The sequence below is a fragment of the Lonchura striata genome, chromosome 9 (assembly GCF_050655825.1).
Source record: "Lonchura striata isolate lonStrDom1 chromosome 9, ASM5065582v1, whole genome shotgun sequence".
NCBI classification, from domain to species: Eukaryota; Metazoa; Chordata; class Aves; order Passeriformes; family Estrildidae; genus Lonchura; species Lonchura striata.
Genome location: NC_140711.1, coordinates 1,534,776 through 1,555,133, shown reverse-complemented (window position 1 = coordinate 1,555,133; position 20,358 = coordinate 1,534,776). Strand labels below are relative to the sequence as shown.

Below are 20,358 nucleotides of genomic sequence, written 5' to 3'. Positions count from 1 at the left end.
ATTTATTTGATTCACACACTTACTTTTACCACTGCTGTACACCAGTGGTAAAAGTGAGAGTAAAATAAATCTCAAAGTCCAAACTCTTGAGCCATATGGGGATTTGCTTAAATATTACCTTTCTCTGTTTTCTACCCTTTATAATCCAATTCTTCTCATTCTTTTTACCTGGTCCTTACACCAATTTATTTCTCTGTTTTCTGCCTTATACCTGAAATACTCCTTTTTCTCTGTTTATCTGCTTTTATAAATTTGTCTCCATTACCCTTCCATGTTGATTTTCTACTTACGCTGTCTTTTTTCCACTTAAAAAATGAATTTAAGAAAACTGTAATTAGGAAAAAAATGCTTTAAGGTAGATTGTATCTCTTCCCCACTCTTTCATGTAGTCTCACTTTCTCCATTATCACCTTGTTTACCAATTTGATCTCTGCTTATTTGCAAAATTTGGACATCTTATTCATGGCAGGGATGTTCAATGTAAATAGTACTTGAAGCAAATTCAGCTGTTAGATTATGAGTGGGGTAAAGATCTAATCTTTACTTTGATGGCAACATGCAGAAATGAAGCTGCACTAACCCTAAAAAAATTTAGTAAGTTGACAATATTAATAATTATTGGAGGTGTGATAAGCTGGTCAGCATTGCACTAATCCCTGATACTTGGAAAAGTATAGACTGTTTCTTGTCTAGCTGGTGTTTGCATGTGTTCATTTTTTTGTTATGCAATATTGGTGCAGTACTTTTAGATCAAAGTTCCAGAGTTAGAAAATGCTAATGTCATTGTAAATTTAGTTCTTTTCAGACATGAGTAAATGCCATAAAGGCTGTGAATAATCATGGAGTACTGCCTTCTGAAAAATCACGCTTTCTCTGTAGCTGTGCTAAAAAATTCATTTTAATCCCTTACTTCATATTTATACAAGGTTTTCTGCATAGGTCAACATAAATGTTTTTGTGCATTATTGTATTACTTCTGCCCCTTATCTTCTTTCATCCACACTTAGTGTTTTTGTTACTCTCTAAAAGCAATCTTTAGTGTTTTGGGGTTTTTGTCCTAGAAGTCTTTGTATTGCTGGGAATCCACTCCCTTCAGCCCTCACCCGAATTTCACGTTAATCATGCTGCAAATGCCACGTCTGGGGGCCTGTGGAGCAGTTTACAGTTCCACAGCTCGTTCTGTGAAACAACCCCTGCCTAAGCAAAAGCTGTGCCAGCTTTGCCACAGCCCTGCATCCATGGGGTTCATCTGCCCCCAAGGCAGCTGAGAACAACAACAATAATCTTGCTCCCTCTGCACCTCTGTCTCCTTGTCTCAAATTGGGAAGAGAAGGAATTAGGCTCATATAGCCTCTGAATACAATCTAGCCACAGACTATATTTCATATTTAAGCTGTTAAAAAAATAAAAAGTGGCAATTGTTTTAAAACATTTTTATTTTTGCCTGGGATAATTTGGTGGCTTAATAATAGCAATTCAGGATAAGATTCTTCTTCCTTTTTGGTGAAACACCTGATTTACACTACTGAAATCTTACCTATAGCTGCCATTAATATTTACTGCAATATTAGGTTATTGCACTTTTCATAGTGAGAAAATTTGAGCTCCTCAAAAGTAGAAACAAATTTTCCACCTCATTAAAATGCTAAAATTTAGTAGTACAGTGTGCTGAAGATTCTGATAAGCTATCATGTGTCAGGCAAAAAGATAAACTTTTAATGATTGTGTGAAACAAGATTTCAAGATACTGCTTTTGACAAAGCTTATCATTTGGTACATTTGTTTTGTTCACCTCAAACTATTTTAAATGAATGGTGTGTAAAGTCACCTTGTTAATAAGATTCGGCACTGTATTTCAGTATGTAAAATAGTAATTAATTAACATAGAAAGCAAATCTATTATAGTCAAAGCAATAATTTTCAAGGTTTGTATATTTCAAGAAAAAGAGGCTCTATCAAATAAATATTTTAACTATATATACTTTCTGTGAAGCTGTTACTAAGTCTACTTTAGTCAGTAGCAATAGTCTAAACCTCTACATTTTCACATTATAAAGCTGCTTTACAACATTCTGTGGTTTATTTCAGTAAAATATATGCTGATTTTGGTGCCATAAGCCATTCAGGAGTCTTCTTGTTAAGAGGATATGAAGAATTTCCAGCTCTAGTTTGCTAAGACTACTTCCTTTCTTTTCATCAAAGCACTGGCAGAAAGTGTTAGCATCAGGGGCACACATAATCACGGGATATGATTATATGCAGGTGCTTTTATTAATAGCTCTGGGAATCAGGGGTACAAACCCAAATCTGACTCTGACATGGCTTTTGAGCTGAACGTATTTTATAATTCTATTGTTATATAACTTACATATTAATTATTAAACATATATTGTTTTATTGTATACATTGGCATGAGTTTCTCGTGATCTTTTTTAGGTCCTTGACCACAGTTTCTCACTATTATTCTTATGATTAAACAGTAATTATATTTAATTACTAAACAATCATCACATCTAACAATTATATCATTTATCATGTACTAGCTACACAGGTGCAGTTCTAGTAAAGTACAAGGTCTTCATGTACTTAGGGTATTTATTTTTCTTTTCAGGGCCTACTAAGCTTTATTTGCCTTTTAACCCTAAATCCTGCTGATTTTAAACCCTTTTACTATTAAAGGAACACTGCTCTTACCTCTTCCTTCAGAAAGGGCAAGACCTTCTTTCCTGTCTTTACTAAACCACTTACAGTTCTGAGTACACAGCATCTGTTTGTCAAAGTCAAATTATTTGAAAAACAGTCTCAACTCAGACAGGTAAATGAATCAGAAGAAATAACATTCCTTTTTTCTTCACACCCTGACTCTGATTTGCTGACAGCCAAAAGTCATTGTGGCTGTGGGGCAACTGAAGGACTGGCATGGGAGCAGGAGGAGTGTATTTAAAGGACAGTGAAAAATCAAGAACAAAAATTGCAATTTGCTCTGTTAGCACTAATAGGAAAATCTACTACTGCTATGAGGTATTTACCCTCTTGTAGATGAAAATGTTCAGCTCTGGTCTGGAAACTGGAATTGTTCTGCTGCTTCTTTAGGAGCCTGAGTGTCCTCTGGGACACAAGTCACTCCTTGAGCCCTGATTTTTCCACCACTTACACTGGTCCTTATCCTGGGGCTCAGCAGCAAGCACCATGTCTGCACCTCCACCTTGTCTTTCTCAGAGTTGTAGCCTAAAGGGATCTTGGACATGAAAAATTCTTTTCTTTAAAATTATTATTGCCTATTATTAATATTTCAATGCCTGAGTAACTGCTTTCTGACTTTTATAGCCTTGTTTATAGCACTCATTATGAAAAGTTAGGTTGTTTTTTATTTCTAACTTCAGCTGATCAAGTGAAATATAAGAGCAGTTTAAGATCAGTGCTGTTCTCCTGACAATGAAAACAAACTGAATGTGCTATTCTTCAGGCTTATGTGACAAATTCAAATTTTAGCCTATGGTGTGCTCACTTGGTTTGTCTGTGGCATAAGCAAATATCTCCTACATCTTTACCCTTTACATCAGGCAATGTAAAAATCTTGCCTGATTTGTTTGTTCCTGATTTTATGCAGAATTTCTTAAAATAATGTGAGTTGAGTTATAGGATTCTCCAAGAAGTAGGGAAAATTAGCCTTTTTCCTGAAGGGCAGATTCTTGGAGGCAAGCAGGGAGTGAAGATGGTTGAAACAGCAGAAAGCCAGCCTTTAAAAGTGATGGAAAAGACCCTTCCTAGGGTCTGTCAGGCACTGGGTCAAGTTTACTGCAGCCCAGGAAATGGCCCAATTACATAAAACCAAGCCTGGGGAATGGTTCCCAGTTCTAATGACTCTGCACACGAAGAAAGCTGCATGATTTGTACTGGCATAATCATATGAACTTTATCTACTACGAAAAATCAGGTATACTGTATATTACTGTGATATAATTTTCCTTTTTTAATCTAAAACCCTTGGTTCTTTCTTCAGGGGTCTTACTAAAAGGAAGATCTAAGCAGAGCTACCTCATTGATTTAGGGTCCTTCACAGTGGTTAGCCTAGAGTGAATTATTTTTTTGTGCAGTTGATGTTAAGTACTGCTATACTTGAGTTGGGGTGGTTTATTAGAGGGTAGGCGTTTAAGCATTATCTTTAAGCTGAAGTTATGTTGGTTTGGCTACATGTCACCCAGGAGAATTGACAGGTAGCACCTAAGCACAGCAAAGTGCCAGCCTTCATGCATGGCACATCCCAATTTACTCCTTAGCTGGGATTTCAGTGATGTGAGGCCTGGGAAAAGATAAGGCTGACCACAGAGCTAACTGGATTCCTAGTGAGGGCAGAAACAGACACCTGGTACAGCCATTCCTGGAATTAGCCCTTTCTGTACCCTCATGAATTTTGACAGCTTTCTCTGCAGGTACACATGGTTAATTATATAACTTAACATCTTTAAAAATTTGTTCACATTACTGGTGTCATTGATGATTATCAAGGGTGTGATTTTGATGTAGGTCAGGTTATTTAAGGTCAAAGTGCAGCTCTTTCACTAACGGTGAAAGAAATTTTCAGGCAGAATTACTCTCAGAATATCTGAAGGACAAAATTTACCCTCTTACACATCAGCGTCCTAGAGCAAAAGAGACACCAAAGAGAACAGGAGGGAAGTGGATCTGTGTTTGAACTGCTTCTTCCCTGAATGGGTATTAAAGCAGACATGGTCCATTGGGATAGAGCTCCCCAAGGTTCTCATTACTACTTTTTCTTATTTAGCATAAAAATACTTTAATATTTCCCCTTTTGCCTTAAGAGTCTCAAGGTATTTTCAAATAATAATAAGGTGCAGCAAGGTGGGAGAGTCACCCATGCTCTGTGGGGATAAAGTGCAGTAGATGATTTTTCCATGGGTCACATAAAAAAGTCTGCATCGCAGCAAGAATAGAATCAGAATTCACTATCTTCTGTTCTTAGTCTCCCTTTTAGGTTTTAACATCCTGTTTCATTCTCCTGAGCAATGCAAACAAATTGTTAGCTTATCCTGGAGCACACTTTACAAGAGCTCACCCCATGAAGCTCTCCTCTGCGTTCATTATTTCTGATTCAGTTTATCTGAGGACATAGCAAATGGACCCTTTTACAGAGTGAGAAACTTCTCCCATTAAACCAAGGTTTATAGATTCCCACTCTGATCCCTTTATTGCTATACATTCAGGGGCAAAAGCAGACAGAGGAAGGAAGCAAGTTATGTCATTTGGTAGTCTGATAATTTTTTAGCAGAAGACAGACTTCCTCATGGGTTTCTCTGAAAAGATAAAGTCTTGAATTCATACAAGGCATTTTGGGAGGCAAGGAGTTTGTGTATGGCTCTTAAAGATCTGTCAGGAAAGTAGTGACACAAGTGAATGGCTTGTCACAAGGTTATGCTGTAGCTTACCATGGCTGTAATTCACTGTTTCACATTATATCTAGCAGATATGTGATATCTGTAGCTGCAATGAGAGGTTGATTGCCAGGTAACTGTTCTTAACCCCTCTAAATTGTTCATCTGGCAGTCTTCAACTGTTTATAAAAACCATTTGTTTTCCTCCATGTATACAAGGAGTCATCCCCACTAAACTGTCCCCAAGACAGACAGACATCTGCAACATATTCAGCTAAAATTAAGTCGGTTACTCTCCTGCATTTGATCTGGTATGTTTGAAATTTCAGGCAGCAGCTGTAACTGCGCCTGTGCCTATTTATGTCTGTGCTAAGAACTGATATTGTAAAGTCTTGCTTTCATTGGCAGCGTGATCCCTCCCCACTCAGGGGTCTGTGGGGTCTCCTGCATGTCCTGCTGGGTGAGTCCATCCCTGGCTGTGCCTTCTGCTGGGCTTGCTGTGAGCTCAGCCATAGCAGTGAATGGCACAGGAGGGAACCAACACTCACAAGTGCTCAGAGGCTTTTAGGCTTCTTGTGGGAGGGAAACACCCTGGCCCCAGTGTAGGAGATGCCTCTAGGCTGCACCTAATATCATGGGACACTACCTGTCAGCATACCCTGATAGCTCTAGTTATCTAGATATTTCCAACAGCAAAAGAGATCAGAAACAGCACAGAAGAATATCAGTCCAGAAAACAGTTCTTATTTTAGCAAGTGAAAAGTATGATGCATGCTACTTTGACAATGACTAAGGAGTGAATTATTATTATAGTGAATAATTATGATGTCACAGTTCCTCTGGATACCTCCACAGTCTGTTGACACCATCTTCCCTTTACAAGAGTTGAATTAATGCCAAAAGCCACCATCCATCCTCCTGCATCTGCTGGACTTCAGTAATGTTGGTGCATGCTGGGTCAGGTGTGAAAAGCAATGCCCAATTTTATCAGCAAGATCTGAACAACCCTGTGGCCTGTGTTCCCTCGCAACTGTGATGACAACCACAACATTTACATTTAAGGAAGAGAAAAAAATCAGTAGCTTCAAACATTTTTAATGTAAGGAATTGTAGTAAGAATAGTTGATAACTAAACTATAGTGTAGTTTCAGTCTTTTTTTGTGTTACAGACATTAACTTAATTCCCTGACAGCAGGGAAGGTTCTGTTTTCCTCTCTTGGCCCTATCATTCATCAGCCTTAACTACTTAACCATCCCCCAAGAATTAACATCCAAGGCATATTAATCCATAGCAATCAATAAACATAGTGTTGAGTGAAACACAAGCTATAACACAGTTGAGGACTAGGTTTTTGCATTCTCTCAGAACTTACCAACATCTTCTTGGAGATGAGCTGTATCTGAGCCGTGTTTCACTTGTAGGAAAGGGCAAAAAGACCCTGACACCAAGTAAGTCCCATGAACCTTGCTGAGGCAATCCAAGTTAATTGGTTATCTTGAGCTCTGAAGAGAAACTGGAGATGCTGTGTTACAGAACTTATAAATTTGCATATACTTGACCATCATTACTGGAGCTCCACTTCATTCTTTGTGTAATCTATTTAGGTCTTCATTATCCCAAAAAGGTTTTTTCTTAGTGTTGTTGCTTAGTGTTGTTTGGTGCCAGAACCAAGAGCTCAAAGTGCCTTAAAGCAGTAAGGGCTGTTTAGGAGCAGTTCATGTCATTTCTCAGTTGTTTCTTAGCAGGTGGTAGCATCAGTGCTGAGTCAAGTCCAGGCAGTGATACTGAGCATCCTCCTGCCCAGTGAAGCCACTGACTCTGAGCTGCCTGTTGGCTGCATGGGGAGCATGAAATAATCCTGCTCAGGGTCAAAGGATCTCTATTTGAAAAATCAGCACTTAGAAGAATTTGGATAATATTCTGTAAAATGTTTCTATCAGCATTAGGTACAGTTATCCATCATGCTTAAACATGCAATGGAATTGTCATGTTCATTCTGAATTAAATATCTTTATACTCATTTAGTCTTGGGAGCTCAGAATTTTAGAGTGACTAGGATTTGGAGATTGGCCATCCTGGGCTAAATTTCCACCCACTGAGAAGTTGAAGTAAAATACTCAAATATCAGATTGCAGAAGCAGATAGCTTTCAAACACACCAATTTAATTTACCCAAATATAAATAAAACATTTTATGAAAGCTAGAAAGCAGGATTTGTAGGAAACTGGCTTTAGGCAATTCCTTTAATTTTAGTGAAAGTTTTGGGTTTTGCTTCCCATTTTTCTTGCATTCGATTTTGTCCATTTGCAATCTAATAATTACTGGTGAGGGGAACATCAGCAGCTAATGTACCCCACTGAGCTGAGAAGATTCTGAAATGCTGAGACAGAAGAATATCAAAATGACAGCATGCTGCATTTACAAGCAACTGTAAGAAGAGTCAGATATAATGACTTCTGTTCACCTTCAAGTTCAGAATTGGCAGGTATATACTTTTGTCTTTAACACTGGGGTAAAAGTTGCTTATGGAAGGCTTATTTAGCAATCTGGTATAAGATAGTATTCTCTCTTTAAATGTTCTTGTTTTTTCATGTGATTAAAAACTGGTGTTCTCAGTGCCCTGGATGAAGAGACACATCCTCTTTTACACATACAGTGATGACAAGAACACTACCGCAGGGTTAGTAATTCAGCAAGTTAATTCCAGGAAGAGCAACAAGGATATTCATAGTCTACAGTGTTAGGTGGAAGATAAAGAGAAGTCCTTGTTTATCCTGGCAAAGGAAAATGATACAGATGTATTCTGAGTGCTCACGTTTCCAGTTGGGAAACCACCTCAAGGGTCAGTGGTTGGTGTAGGGGATTCCGTGGGGAGCTTCTGTCTTCTGAAGAGTTTAGAAAACTCAGGCAATATTCTCAAGAATAGATTAGGTACAGCTGTATTTATCTCAGGGCTGGGGGCAGAGTGCCTCATCCCTTCATGTCCGTGCAGATTCTGTTCTTGGTTGTTCACATGTATTATCTCAGCCTGGATCACGCTGTCACCACCATGGCCACGGTTCTGCAGATTTTCTCTACTCCCAAAGTATGACACTGGCTACTCCCAGCTATTTTCCACTCACAGTTTCTTGAAATACTTGGGGATTTTTGTTTAAGTTGATAGCCTCTCCGAAGCAAAGATTATGTCACCTCCTTTACAGTCCAGTCTTGATCTCTGTACCTGCACAAACACCTACTTATTCCTGTGAAGAGGGTGTGTAAGCCTTGTTCTTTTAAATGCTCAATGTTTTTGTAGTGCATGCATTTTCAGAGTCTTTTAAAAACTTATTCCTGGAAACACTCTTATTGCCTTCCATGCTTTTATGTTGATGGCTGGACAAATTACTTTAAACAAGAATTATACATCTCCAAGATTTAATTTAATACCTCCTTGTGCACAAGCATTTCTTAAGTGTGGCTTGGGCACACTTAAGTGTGTCTTGAATACACTGCGTATTTAATGATTTATAGGCAAATACTGTATCACTGTTAATGAACTAGAAATGTAATTTTAAGTGCTTTGTCAAGAATACCAGATAAGAACTAGTCCAAAGTGGAAGAACAATCAGTATCTGTTCATGGATGCTTTGGTTCATTCTGCTTGTTTCTGTCAGGCAAAGACACAGCACTGAGTTCTTTGTTCTGGCTTCTTGTCTGATCTTTTATATACATTTTAATGAGTGTATTTCAGATTTAAATACATTCATAGATCTGAGCCTGCATTGTGTCAGAATTATTAAGACCTACTGGCAGACTTTCTAAATTTCAAAGCTCCAGGATTAGTGTTGGTATTTTAGCCTTTGAACTTGCTGTCTTCACAATTTTGTAGTGATATGAGAATATGAAACTTCAAATAAAATGTGATTCCTTCTTCTTCTGTAAGATCTTACATTATTTTGTCTCCTTTAAAGGAGATGTTTGCTTTTTTATTTTTAATTCAGCATACCTTTTTCTGTCCAGGTATATTACTGCTGTATGTGTGCTTTTAAAGACAATGTAAGCAGATAAATATAACAGTATTTTGGCTGAAAAGCCAATGTCCCCATAATGTACTATTTATTTATAGTTATAATTATAAATAATATATATATATTATATATATAATTAATCAATATATATTTAATAATACATTAAATAATATATAAGAAATGATATGTTATTATAATATATAATATATAATAGAATAATACATTAATAATAAAATATAATAATATATAATAACCAATATAATATATTTAATAATATAATATTACATATATATGATTAAATAATTACCAAGTAATTGTCTTGGTAAGTATCAGAAAGGCTAAACTTTAGCTGTTGTATACATGAAAGTTTCTAGGAAATCTCAAAAAAAAAAAAAAAAATTCTGCCCAGAGGAAATTTCCTGTGTAATGGACAAATGAATGAGAGTGGACAAGAATATCTTCCCTTGGGAACCTTCCTTTGGGGTAAGAAAAAGAGAGGCAGTTTATAGTATAATGTTAAAAAAAACAAAACAACAAAACAAAACAAAAAAACAAACCAAGAAAACCACACAAAAAACCCCAAATAAACAAACAAAAAACCCCTTCCTACTTCTCTGAAGAAACAGCCTGCTTGGACACCCCTTTCTTACCAGTACACCAGTGTGTATTTTCTTCACTATATAAGATAGCTTGAGTCTTCTTCATAATGCTCATCCTGCAGAGACTGGAAGTGAGGGTTTTCAGGCTTTTAGGTAACAGCAGCCTTAAGAAAATCTGCCACTTCATCCCAATCAAGCTCCAATTCACAAAGTTCAAGTTTGAGCTATCTTGCCTGCCAAAAACATATTGTTTGACACTAAAGCTACAAACACTGTAGAGATGAGTTATCTACCAATTACAACACTTTATCAACAGCTTGTCAACTGCTAATCCAATTAGTCTGCCTGGCTCACTGTTGTGTGGTTTCCTTGGTCCTCCCAGGCTAGAGGTAGGCAGTAACTCACATGCACTGAGAGAGATAACACTGCAGGAAAGACAAGTTCTAAAAATCCTCCTAAAGGAGGATTAACACTAAGTGTCCCAAGAGTAATTGAAATGCCATGATCTCTGGAGCAGGCAGTCTGTAATCACGTTTTATTGACAGCTCCTAAAGATCAATCTTCCTTTGGAGCTGCCTAGGGTGAAACCAAACTGAGCTGCCTGCAGGGCCTTGTGCAACACAAAGGACCAGACCTGGTACCAAATGATGCACCTTGGGTCAGGGACAGCACTCCCAGCCTCTCAGAGAGGGGCTGTGCACAGGTCCCTGCTCACTGCTGGAATTCCCAGAATGTCCTCAGACACAGCCCAGGGAGTGTGGCAGTTTGTATACACAGAGCCACCACTCTCAGCACTCTCAGCTCATCTGGTACTGTGTTCCTGGGAGGACAAAGTCAGAGGTAGTTGATCCTATCATGGAACTCTTGCAAATACTGTTTTTCTATAAATAAATATTCGTCTTTAACATTTATTAAATTAGTGTTAGAGTACTCGAGTAAGATAATTTTTAAAAATCACCTGCTTCCTTGTATACACTTGTGAAGCCATGCTTCACCTCTGGGTTTGCTGTCTCAGCTTTATAAACACCTGAATACAATCCTGGGAAATCAAGAATCTTAAAGACAGCCTGCTACCAGACACCAACCAATAACCCACAAAGACATTCCACTCTACCACAATAAAGGAGGTCTCAAATACACTTGACTGAGATGGATGGAGATTCTTTAAACATGTTAAAACATCAAGTGATTTACTATATATGCAGTTTGTGTGTTGGTACCAATAACCATTTTGCATCTTCTTTTTTGCAGGAGGTGAAGTCACCAAGCCCAGGTTTGCTCAGTATTTTCATGGCAGCCTGGCCAGTCTGACAATACGGCCAGGGAAAATTGAGAGTCAGAAAGTGATTTCCTGTTTGCAGGCCTGCAAGGAAGGTCTCGATATTAATTCTCTTGAGAGTCTTGGCCAAGGAATAAAGGTGAGGGATGAACTGACATCATCTTTTATAAAAATTTAGATCTCATTTATGAAATGGAGAGCCCAAGGTAGAGTACACACAGTGCAAATGTACTCCTAGAAGCAATGTAATTTCCCATAAAATCATGCAAAGAAAAAACAGAACAGTAAAAGAGCTGTGACACTGCAAAGAAAAATGCCTCTATTATTGCAGAGCTAGATGATAAGAAAGTAAGGCACTGCGATACTACAGAGTCTGTGTGAATTGCCAGGTAGTGTTTTCATGCTTATTTTGTTACTTCTACAGAAATAGACATGATTCCAAAGATTTATTGAATTTTGATCTCAAGTAGTTTTAAAGCAGTGGAATACGTAAGTCTTAATGCAATAGCATTCTAAAAATCAGTACGTTCAAAGAGGAAAACTTTATGGTACATGAAAATTGAACACAAAAAACCCTAAAGTCAAGAAATTAAATTTTTAGATTTGAATATAAATCATTATCCATCTTCATTATGCATATGACTACTGGTAGTGTAGAGTTTTTTCTAAGATTGGAGAACAACAGACAAGGAAATCCTGTTTCAGTTGACCTAGTGGCTAGATGGGTTTGCATTCATTCAGATAATTCTGAAATTCTGTTCTTTGGATACATATGTAGGATCTTGGCTATTCTAATGCTCACATAAGCTGCATTGTCAGTTTTCTTTTACTGACACCATTATTTGGTGACAGTGTTCTTATGCTCAGAGTAAATGAATTTGTGAAGCTGTTTCCTAGAACACAAATACCGCTTCCAAAGGAGCTGAGCTTCCGTTCCAGCCCAGGAAGATCCTTTGGGTGCAGACAGTTCATCCTGAGAAACTGAACAGGGGTGTTTTGTTATGGGGTTTTCAGAGGGGAGGAGGATGGTGCCGTAACACTACATCTGGAACGTGCAGTGGGAGTGCCATGGACAGCATTTTATTAGCCAAACCTTTCTGTGATACAGATTGACCTGAAATGTGCCCAAATGCCTATCTGGGTGATGATAGGCTGCAGTGGTGTAGTATAACTGGTACATTTTGTGAAAACAAGTGTAAAAATGAAAACTGAAAGTGCAAAGATAAGGAGGAAATTTGATAGCACTAACTTTTACATATGAGGAAAGACCCCAAAGAATTATTTTATCATCCTACCAAGAACATCATTAAGAATTTCACATTGCTGCTCCTCACAGCAACAGGACACAGGGGCCAGTTAAAGCTGTCTTAAAAAGTAGTGCATACAAGGAGGAGGTAGGGATTTCTGGAACCCACATGTGTATGCCTAATAGTTAGTTCTTTGCTGGGATTTTCAATTAATTAAAGCACTGTACACTTCGTCCATGGGGCTTTAAAGCATAGTAATTCCTCCCCTTTTGTTGCCCTTTGAAACCTGACAATATTTAAGTCACCCCTGTTTCATGGGCTTGGGAAAATCCTTCTTCTACCACCCACTCCTGCTCCAGCATTTGTGACTGCTTCCTCACTGTACTGGCAGTGCAGAGGAAAAAAGGAAGGCAAGAGATTGTTTTCTGCCCCCTCATGCTTTTGCAAACCTTCAAAACATTTTCATTTTCTGAAATACAGATGAGGCATAGTGAGGTTTTTAAGTTACTAATGTTGCTTTTACTGCCTCAGTAAGCCAACAGTGAGAGCAACAGCAAGAGACAAAAATGAAAGGAGCAATCAGAGAGAGATTGTGGAAAGGTTTCTTTGCGGGGCTGACAGAAGGAAGCTCAGTTGAAAGCAGAACAGTTGCCTGACCTTGAAGAGAAAATGAGAGAGAAAGGTGTTGTGGTGTCAAAAACAAACACACCTGATCCCAGACAGGCATGTGTGACAGCTGCACAGATGATGGGCTCTGTGGGGCTGTTTATGTGGTGCTCTGCAGATTCAGTGTTGTCAGACTGATACTGGAAGGTGTTTTAGGCATTTTGGACCATGGAGATTCACACTTTAACTACCTAAGAAAGAGCAGTGTAGCAGCAGTTTCTGACACGATAGTGTTGACTGGTTTTGGGCTGCAGCCTAATTTTTGGTATCTGTAACGGCTCTCTGAGACACTGTCTAAACTGTTGCTATTTTTAGCTTTTTTTAATGAGAAAGATAAAAATGGCTCGGACTGGGCCTTTCATTGGTCCCTTTGGCATAGTTCCAGCTGTTTTGGTGGCTGAGCTATTAACTGGCTAGCTAGGGTCTCCTTTTGTTAATTTTATTCTTTACTGTTGCTAGCTTAAAGAGAGGAAAAAGAAGTATATGCAGACTGGGATTCATGTTAGTCCTCCTCTTTGTTAAAAAATATCCTTCAGTGTGTTGTGATCTTCCTGCACAAGCATTAAACATAGTCCTCCATGTTTGACAAAGGACACTGCGCTTCCTCCTGTTTTTCACAATCTATCTCATGTGTTTTGTTTTTTAACCTTTCTGGCTGTAAGGAAATGTAGGCAGACACTGTCTGTATTTTAACAGAACATCTGGCCATAATCAATGGCCAGCCTTGGGAAAAGCCTGTCCAGGAGAGAAAGGTGCATTTTTGTTCTGTGCTGGCAACAGTAGAGTACAATGTCAAGTGGGTGACCCTGGTTTCCTTGGTAATGCAGATGGTTTACTGAACCAATTAACAGATAAAACATGGAATTAGGATTAATTATGATGAAGGTAAAAATCAGTCATTGGTTATGTCACAAAAGTGACAAGGTTTTTGGTCAGCAAGACTGATCTGTGTTCAGTGCAATGGAGTAGAGAAGGCTCAGGGCTACAAGAGCAGGCAGTGACTTTGCAGGGTTTGCTGGCCCCAGTGAGCAGCTCCATCTTAAATCATGACACCCTTATTGATCATCAGACAGGATGGAAAGTCCCCTTTAGTATGTCTGAAATTAATGAAGATGTAAGAGGCAAATGTTGTAATTGTTTTGTTCATTCATGCTGAAATATATCTCAGAAAGGTATACCAGGATAAAACCACAACAGAAAGCAGCCAAAATATGCTTCTGCATACTAAGCTTGCTCAAAAGGCAATGCTTTTGTATGGGGAATGTGTTTAACCTAAAAAGATTACATAGAAATAATAATCATGGTGGTAAGTTAAAGTTTTGAACTTCCACAGAGTTCAAAAATAAATAGCATTGCAAATTGCTGCAAAAATTGTATCAGCAAGGTTGATAAGGCTGGGAAAAGAACAGCAAATCTGGATTAATTTCCTACAAAATTAATTACAACAGTAGTCATTTAAGTGACTGATACAAGTACATGTTATAGAGAACAACGTGTGGATTCAGCCAATTATAGCTACTGAGTTTTTTTTCTTAAATCATTAAATTTTTAACTTATGTCCGTGCAACATTCCTTAAAAATATATATTATTTTGTACTCTGTACCTGGTCTCTTAAATACTAATTATTTTTACTTCTCCCAGTATCACTTCAATCCTTCCCAGTCAGTCCTTGTCATGGAAGGAGATGACATTGAGAATATAAATCAAGCCCTCCAAAAGGTCTCATACATCAACTCCAGACAGTTTCCTACTGCAGGCGCACGACGTCTCAAAGTCTCATCTAAAGTCCAGTAAGTTATACTTCCAGCTGAATTGAACAGATTAGGAACACTTTTAACAAACTACTTTTCTCTTTGGCCATGTTAAAATAATAATTTTGGCTAAATTAAATTGATAAATCATACTGTTTTGTTATTGAAGCTTAAAGGATTAATTTAATTTACTTTTATGCCAATTTACATGGTGGATTACTCTTGATGTTACCTTCTTAAAAACCTGTTTTGTTAGTGTAATGTACTTCCATTCTCTTTATAGTTTGAGGCATACAGTCTGGACTGAACAGTGCATTTACTGGAATCTTAATAACTTTTAATTTTAAACATTTATGGTTCCTTCTGAGCCATGACTTTTTAATGCATTTTCCATCAAACAGAGAACTTATCTACAAGAGCAGTATCTGTAGGTGTGCTTGAAAAAGCCTGTGTGTCTGTCCCCGGATGTCTGTGCTGTCCCTGGTGGAGGCTGGAAAGGTCTGTGTCCATCCCAGTCCATGCAGCACAGTGACAACAGCTGCACAATGATGTTCAGAGCTGCCCACCGCCTCTCCTGGGCTCTGCCCTGTCCAGAGCAGGGAAAGCAGGGCTTTGGAGGGAAAATAAATCCAGTTCTAACAACCCTCACATGCTGGGGGCACAGCTGTTCCCAAGTGCCAGGGCTGTGCTGTGGGCTGAGCTCCCTGCTGCAGGAGCAGCTCCCGAGGCAGTCCCACTGGAACTAGCCCAGCTTGCACATTCCGGGGTTGGCCCAGCTCCTGTGCCAGCATGAAATGAGGCAGAGCTTGTCAGGACATTCACTTCACACTGCTGATTCAGGTGAAAATGGAAGTACAGGCACCTTTTGTCCACTGCAAATATTGGAGGGTCCCAAAAAGAGTTCATAATGGGACCAATTTAAATGGAAAATTAGGCCCTTTTAATCACACATGATAGGATAACTGTATTGTTTTCATTAGCTACCACTTTCTGAATTTAATGTTAGGTTTGCTAAAGTTAGTTGTCATCTAGTTAACTTTCTTAACCATTTACTTCTCTGTTAAATGTCAGCTAAACATTAAAATATTATTCTGATAGTGACCTTAGGAAAGACTGAGTTTGTCCCTCAGAATGAGTATCTGTGAAGGTGGGAAGGGAGGAGAGGGCCAGAGCTGCCCTCTGCGCACAGTGGTACTGGAATATGCCTTCATGTGTGGTAGTGCCTGAGAATGAATTGGACTGATCTGAGGGCCATGAGCTGGGCTTGGGGCATTGCCAGTGCCACACTCCACTGATGCGCAATGTGTTACATGCAGTTAATGACTGATGTATCTTTTCAGATGTTTTGGTGAAGATATCTGCATTAGTATCCCAGATATAGATGCCTATGTAATAGTATTTCAGGCCAATGAGCCCAAGATTACCATAACTGGGATGGACCACTTTGCTAGACCAGCTGCACAGTTTGAAAGTGAAAGAGGTGTTATTTTGTTACCTGACATCAGGATTGTCAGCACAGTCTCTAAAATGGAAAATTCAGTGGACTTAAGAGAAAATGACAGAGGTTTGTGTCTTTCTTTTAAATATTATTAGTAATTTCATAATGTCTGCTCATGTTTTTTAAAGGATGGTGCAAATAAGTAATGCAAAGGAAGTCACTTCACTCAGATTAATCAGGCCACAGTAATGCTGTACTGAATAAATTCAACTCAACACATTGAAAAATTTGTTAAATGGTGGCAGATCAGAAAGTGCTTCAAAAAAGGGCAGATTTTCCATGTAGTATCCACTTAGTATACTTTAGAATAATTCCTTTCTACTCTTCCTTTCAGATTCTGTTACGTAGTGTATTTTCATTAGAATGCCTCTACTGGTAACAGAATTTTGTTAATTGTGCTGATAAGGTGAAAAGCAGTAATTGAGCAAAAGTGGAAGTTTTAGTCTGCTCTTACGTTTCCAGCTCTGATAGTAGCTTGTGAGTAATACTTGAGAAAGTAATCTCATGCCTCAGTTTACCACAATAAAATGTATGTATAATCCTTTAAAAATATTAGTTTCAATGTTTATTCTAATACTAAGCAATGTGTGTATAATTATTCAACACTGTGTGGATGTTCAAAAGGATAAATCAAGTTTAAAATCATTGTCTATAAAGGAATCTTCCTTTTGAATGTTTGTGTGCAAGGCAGATGAAATGTCTAGTAATTTGAGGAATCATTCTTAACGCTGTTTGTTGGACTAGAATAAGCAGCAACTAGATGTATGGCTCTGGAGAAGAGAAAATGGGTAGCAGTATGCAAGTTTACAGGCATGGATTACCTGAAGCCAACAAATTTGACTTGGGCATCATTTTTTGATATGTTACAGCTGTACTTAGAGCTTAGGTACCCAACTGCACCAGGAGTTTACAATCTAAGGCATAAGGCTTTCCTGGCTGTGCCCTCCTTCCCAATACACCCTCCAACATCCAATTTGATAAATGGGCAGGAAGTTCCAGACTTGCAGTATCTATACCCTCAGGGAGCTGCTTAAGCAGTTTTGCCACACACTCTCTACTAAGTTGATCAGAGAATTTAAATATTAATTTGATATGTTACTCTTTTTGCAGTAACAGAATTCTTTATTACTTGTACATGTTGAAGGACAGTAAGTTTATAACTTAATTTCTTTAAGTCGCACAGCACTGGATCTTGCTATTTATAATAATGCCCTACTATTGGATAGATAGCCAGGTCTTTGTAATGTAAATTGTTTATGGGGCATAGAGTAACTGAGAGAATCATCCAAACATAGATATGTTGGATGTGTATTTTTCCAGTTTGGTTTTCCTTGAGAAAACTGGTATCAATACAGTTTTGAAACACAGAAATTTTTACATTAATTTATTTCCAAGATCAAATTTCAGTTTTCTACTTCCAGTAATGTTCTTGGCTGTCTTATATTACAGAGCAATATATTTTCTATTTATCTCACTGGGTGTTTGTAGACCTTCATCATCACAGCACCTGTGCAGACCATACACTTCTCTTGATTTGCTTCAAGTGTGCTGGATTTAATATCAGCAAAAACAGTTCAGCCATCTTGGAAAAAATTGAAAGCCCTGATGCAAAGCACATAAAATGACTGAGCTGTTCTGTGATCATTTATCTTCATTTCCGTCTTTTTTTTCATGCCCTATGCCATGGGTTCACAGCCAATAAACAAGTGGTAGTAGAGGAAATGCTACACAACTTGGATTTCTGTGATGTTTTGGTCATTGGTGCAGAACTAGACCCTGAACAAGAGTGTTTAGAACTAGATCATGGGGAGCTTCAAGGAAAACATCTAGATGCCACAAATTCCACTGCAGGATATTCAATCTATGGTAAGTTCAGGAAATTTGTTTTCCCTTAGTTTGTCACATCAATTATATATTGGAATGAAAGCTCAAATATGTAAGAAATTGGACATAAATCTGTGATTTTCTAACCATGAAAATATCCAAAGGGTGACTGTATCTTAAAAAACACAGTTTCTTCTTGATCTCTGGATGTGCTGTGTTTGCCCTTTGGATTGTAAGGAAAATGGCATCTCTGCTTTCTTTAAATGTGGAGTTTTTGCAGACCATCACAGTGGAACGTGGGAATGAGGAGGCTCCTCAGTGTTCCTGTACAATGCTGGGACATTTGCCATCTTTTTCTCATCACTAAGTAATTTATTCTGTACCTTTGTTGTATTTTCCCCTCTCCATTAGGGACCTACATTCAGCTCCTAAAACTGTCCTCATATAATCAAGTGTCAGGAAACATTTGATGCTCTGTCATTTCCAGACCATTCTGCCGAATTCCGTGTGCTCTGTGAGCAGTTGATTTGTTGTGTACTGCCAGAGCAGTGCTCCCTTGCCTGTCCCAGAGCTGTCCTTGCCTCCCACCCCACAGGCGTGGACAGCATGTTCAGCTATGAGCAGGTGCTGCGGCAGCTCCGCTACCGCAACTGGGGCACCTCGGCCACCTTGGAGAGGAAGTTCAGGGTCAAGTGCTCCGAGCTCAATGGACGTTACAGCAGCAATGAATTCAACCTGGAGGTGAGCAATGAGTTCAGCCTGGAGGTGAGCAATGAGTTCAGCCTGGAGGTGAGCAATGACTGAGTCATGTTTTCCAACCTAGCGCTGAGGCCTAGAGTCCAGGTAACAACTCCAGGAAATTGCAGGACCTACTTAGCAATATGATCAAAATTAGTTTTAAGTAAGTGTTTATAAAGACAATTAACAACTTAATAATTGTTAATAAAATGAACAGTTATTTCATAATGTTTAGATAACACCTAAAAGCTGATTAATACAGAAAGAAGAAAAACTCATTACTTATCCAAACAGGTAAATCAAAAGAGCCTGTTCTGTGCCACTTCAGAGTCAACAGCCAGAAATGTTTTTATGCTACAAATTAGAAATATATTAAGTTGTGTATTTTCCACTGGCATAAAAAAAGGAGTTAATTTGGCCTTTAGCATCTATGAAGTGTTCCTACCTGCTGGTGAACTACAAAGTCCAAGGTAATACATGGAACCAGCAGGCTTGGAGTATAAAACAACTTTTTAGTATCTGGTCTCTTATTTTTCTCTTCTCCCAGGTTAATATTCTACGCAGTTCCAACTCCAACTTCATGAACCATGTAAATCACATTATGTTCCAGCCCAAATTTCTCCAATCTGTTCAGCACCCTGAGGGGAGTGTAAGTCCAGTTCACAGCTCAGGTAGGTGACATCTTCCCAGAGACTTCTCACAATGATTCAATGTGTCAGTGTTTCCCTTGTGGGTCAGCCTGCTCCACAGACTAAAGCCCTGAGGTCCATTATTTCAGCTCCTAAGACCTCTTAGAGATCATTGGAGAGGTGTGAAAGAAGGTAACTCTGAATTCTATTCTGTCCAAGAATGTACTTTTAAAACCTGGTATCCTTTTGTAAAGTCTTCATTGATGGTTTTGTGCTCTGACTCTCATAGTTAAAAAATGTATAGGATACATTTTAATTTAATTTTTAGGTTATATGAGTTAAAATATACACCCAAATCTGAAGCCTTTTCAGTGAAGTTAAATGCAGCTCAAAGATACCTGTTTGAAAGTTGGATTCTGAAATCCTTTTATCTGAATGATATATATGTAAAGAAGTAAAGCTGATGTAAAGTGTAGGCAATTTTAAGTAGCTATATACAGAGATGCTTAGAAAATTACTGTATTTTTCTTTGCATTGTAGAGACACTTCATTAAAATGAAACTGAATATTTAATGGATAAACTATTGCAAACTAGTTTTTTTTTGTTCCTAAATTCTGTTTCAATTTCAGACTTACATTCTTATAGGCAGGGAAAGGCAACAAAATGGGTTATGGACTAGGTTATCCCATGCTCCTGGAACTGCAGTACCTCAAGGTACATAGAA

The 20,358-nt window shown here is 38.3% G+C and overlaps 1 protein-coding gene across 6 annotated transcripts in view; it reads left to right on the top strand.

Moving 5' to 3' along the window:
- CLSTN2 (calsyntenin 2) overlaps positions 1–20,358 on the top strand; it is a 350,034-nt gene that overhangs the window by 317,116 nt on the left and 12,560 nt on the right. For 4 of the 6 annotated variants that reach the window (XM_085587480.1, XM_085587484.1, XM_085587483.1 and 1 more), the window contains 6 exons: positions 11,252–11,418; positions 14,835–14,983; positions 16,285–16,508; positions 18,138–18,308; positions 18,754–19,007; positions 19,552–19,675. In XM_085587480.1, coding sequence (XP_085443606.1) covers positions 11,252–11,418; positions 14,835–14,983; positions 16,285–16,508; positions 18,138–18,308; positions 18,754–19,007; positions 19,552–19,675 — 1,089 coding nt within the window. The remainder of the gene's footprint in view (positions 1–11,251; positions 11,419–14,834; positions 14,984–16,284; positions 16,509–18,137; positions 18,309–18,753; positions 19,008–19,551; positions 19,676–20,358) is intronic. The other 2 variants (XM_031505652.3, XM_077785559.2) reach the window with 1 other exon arrangement.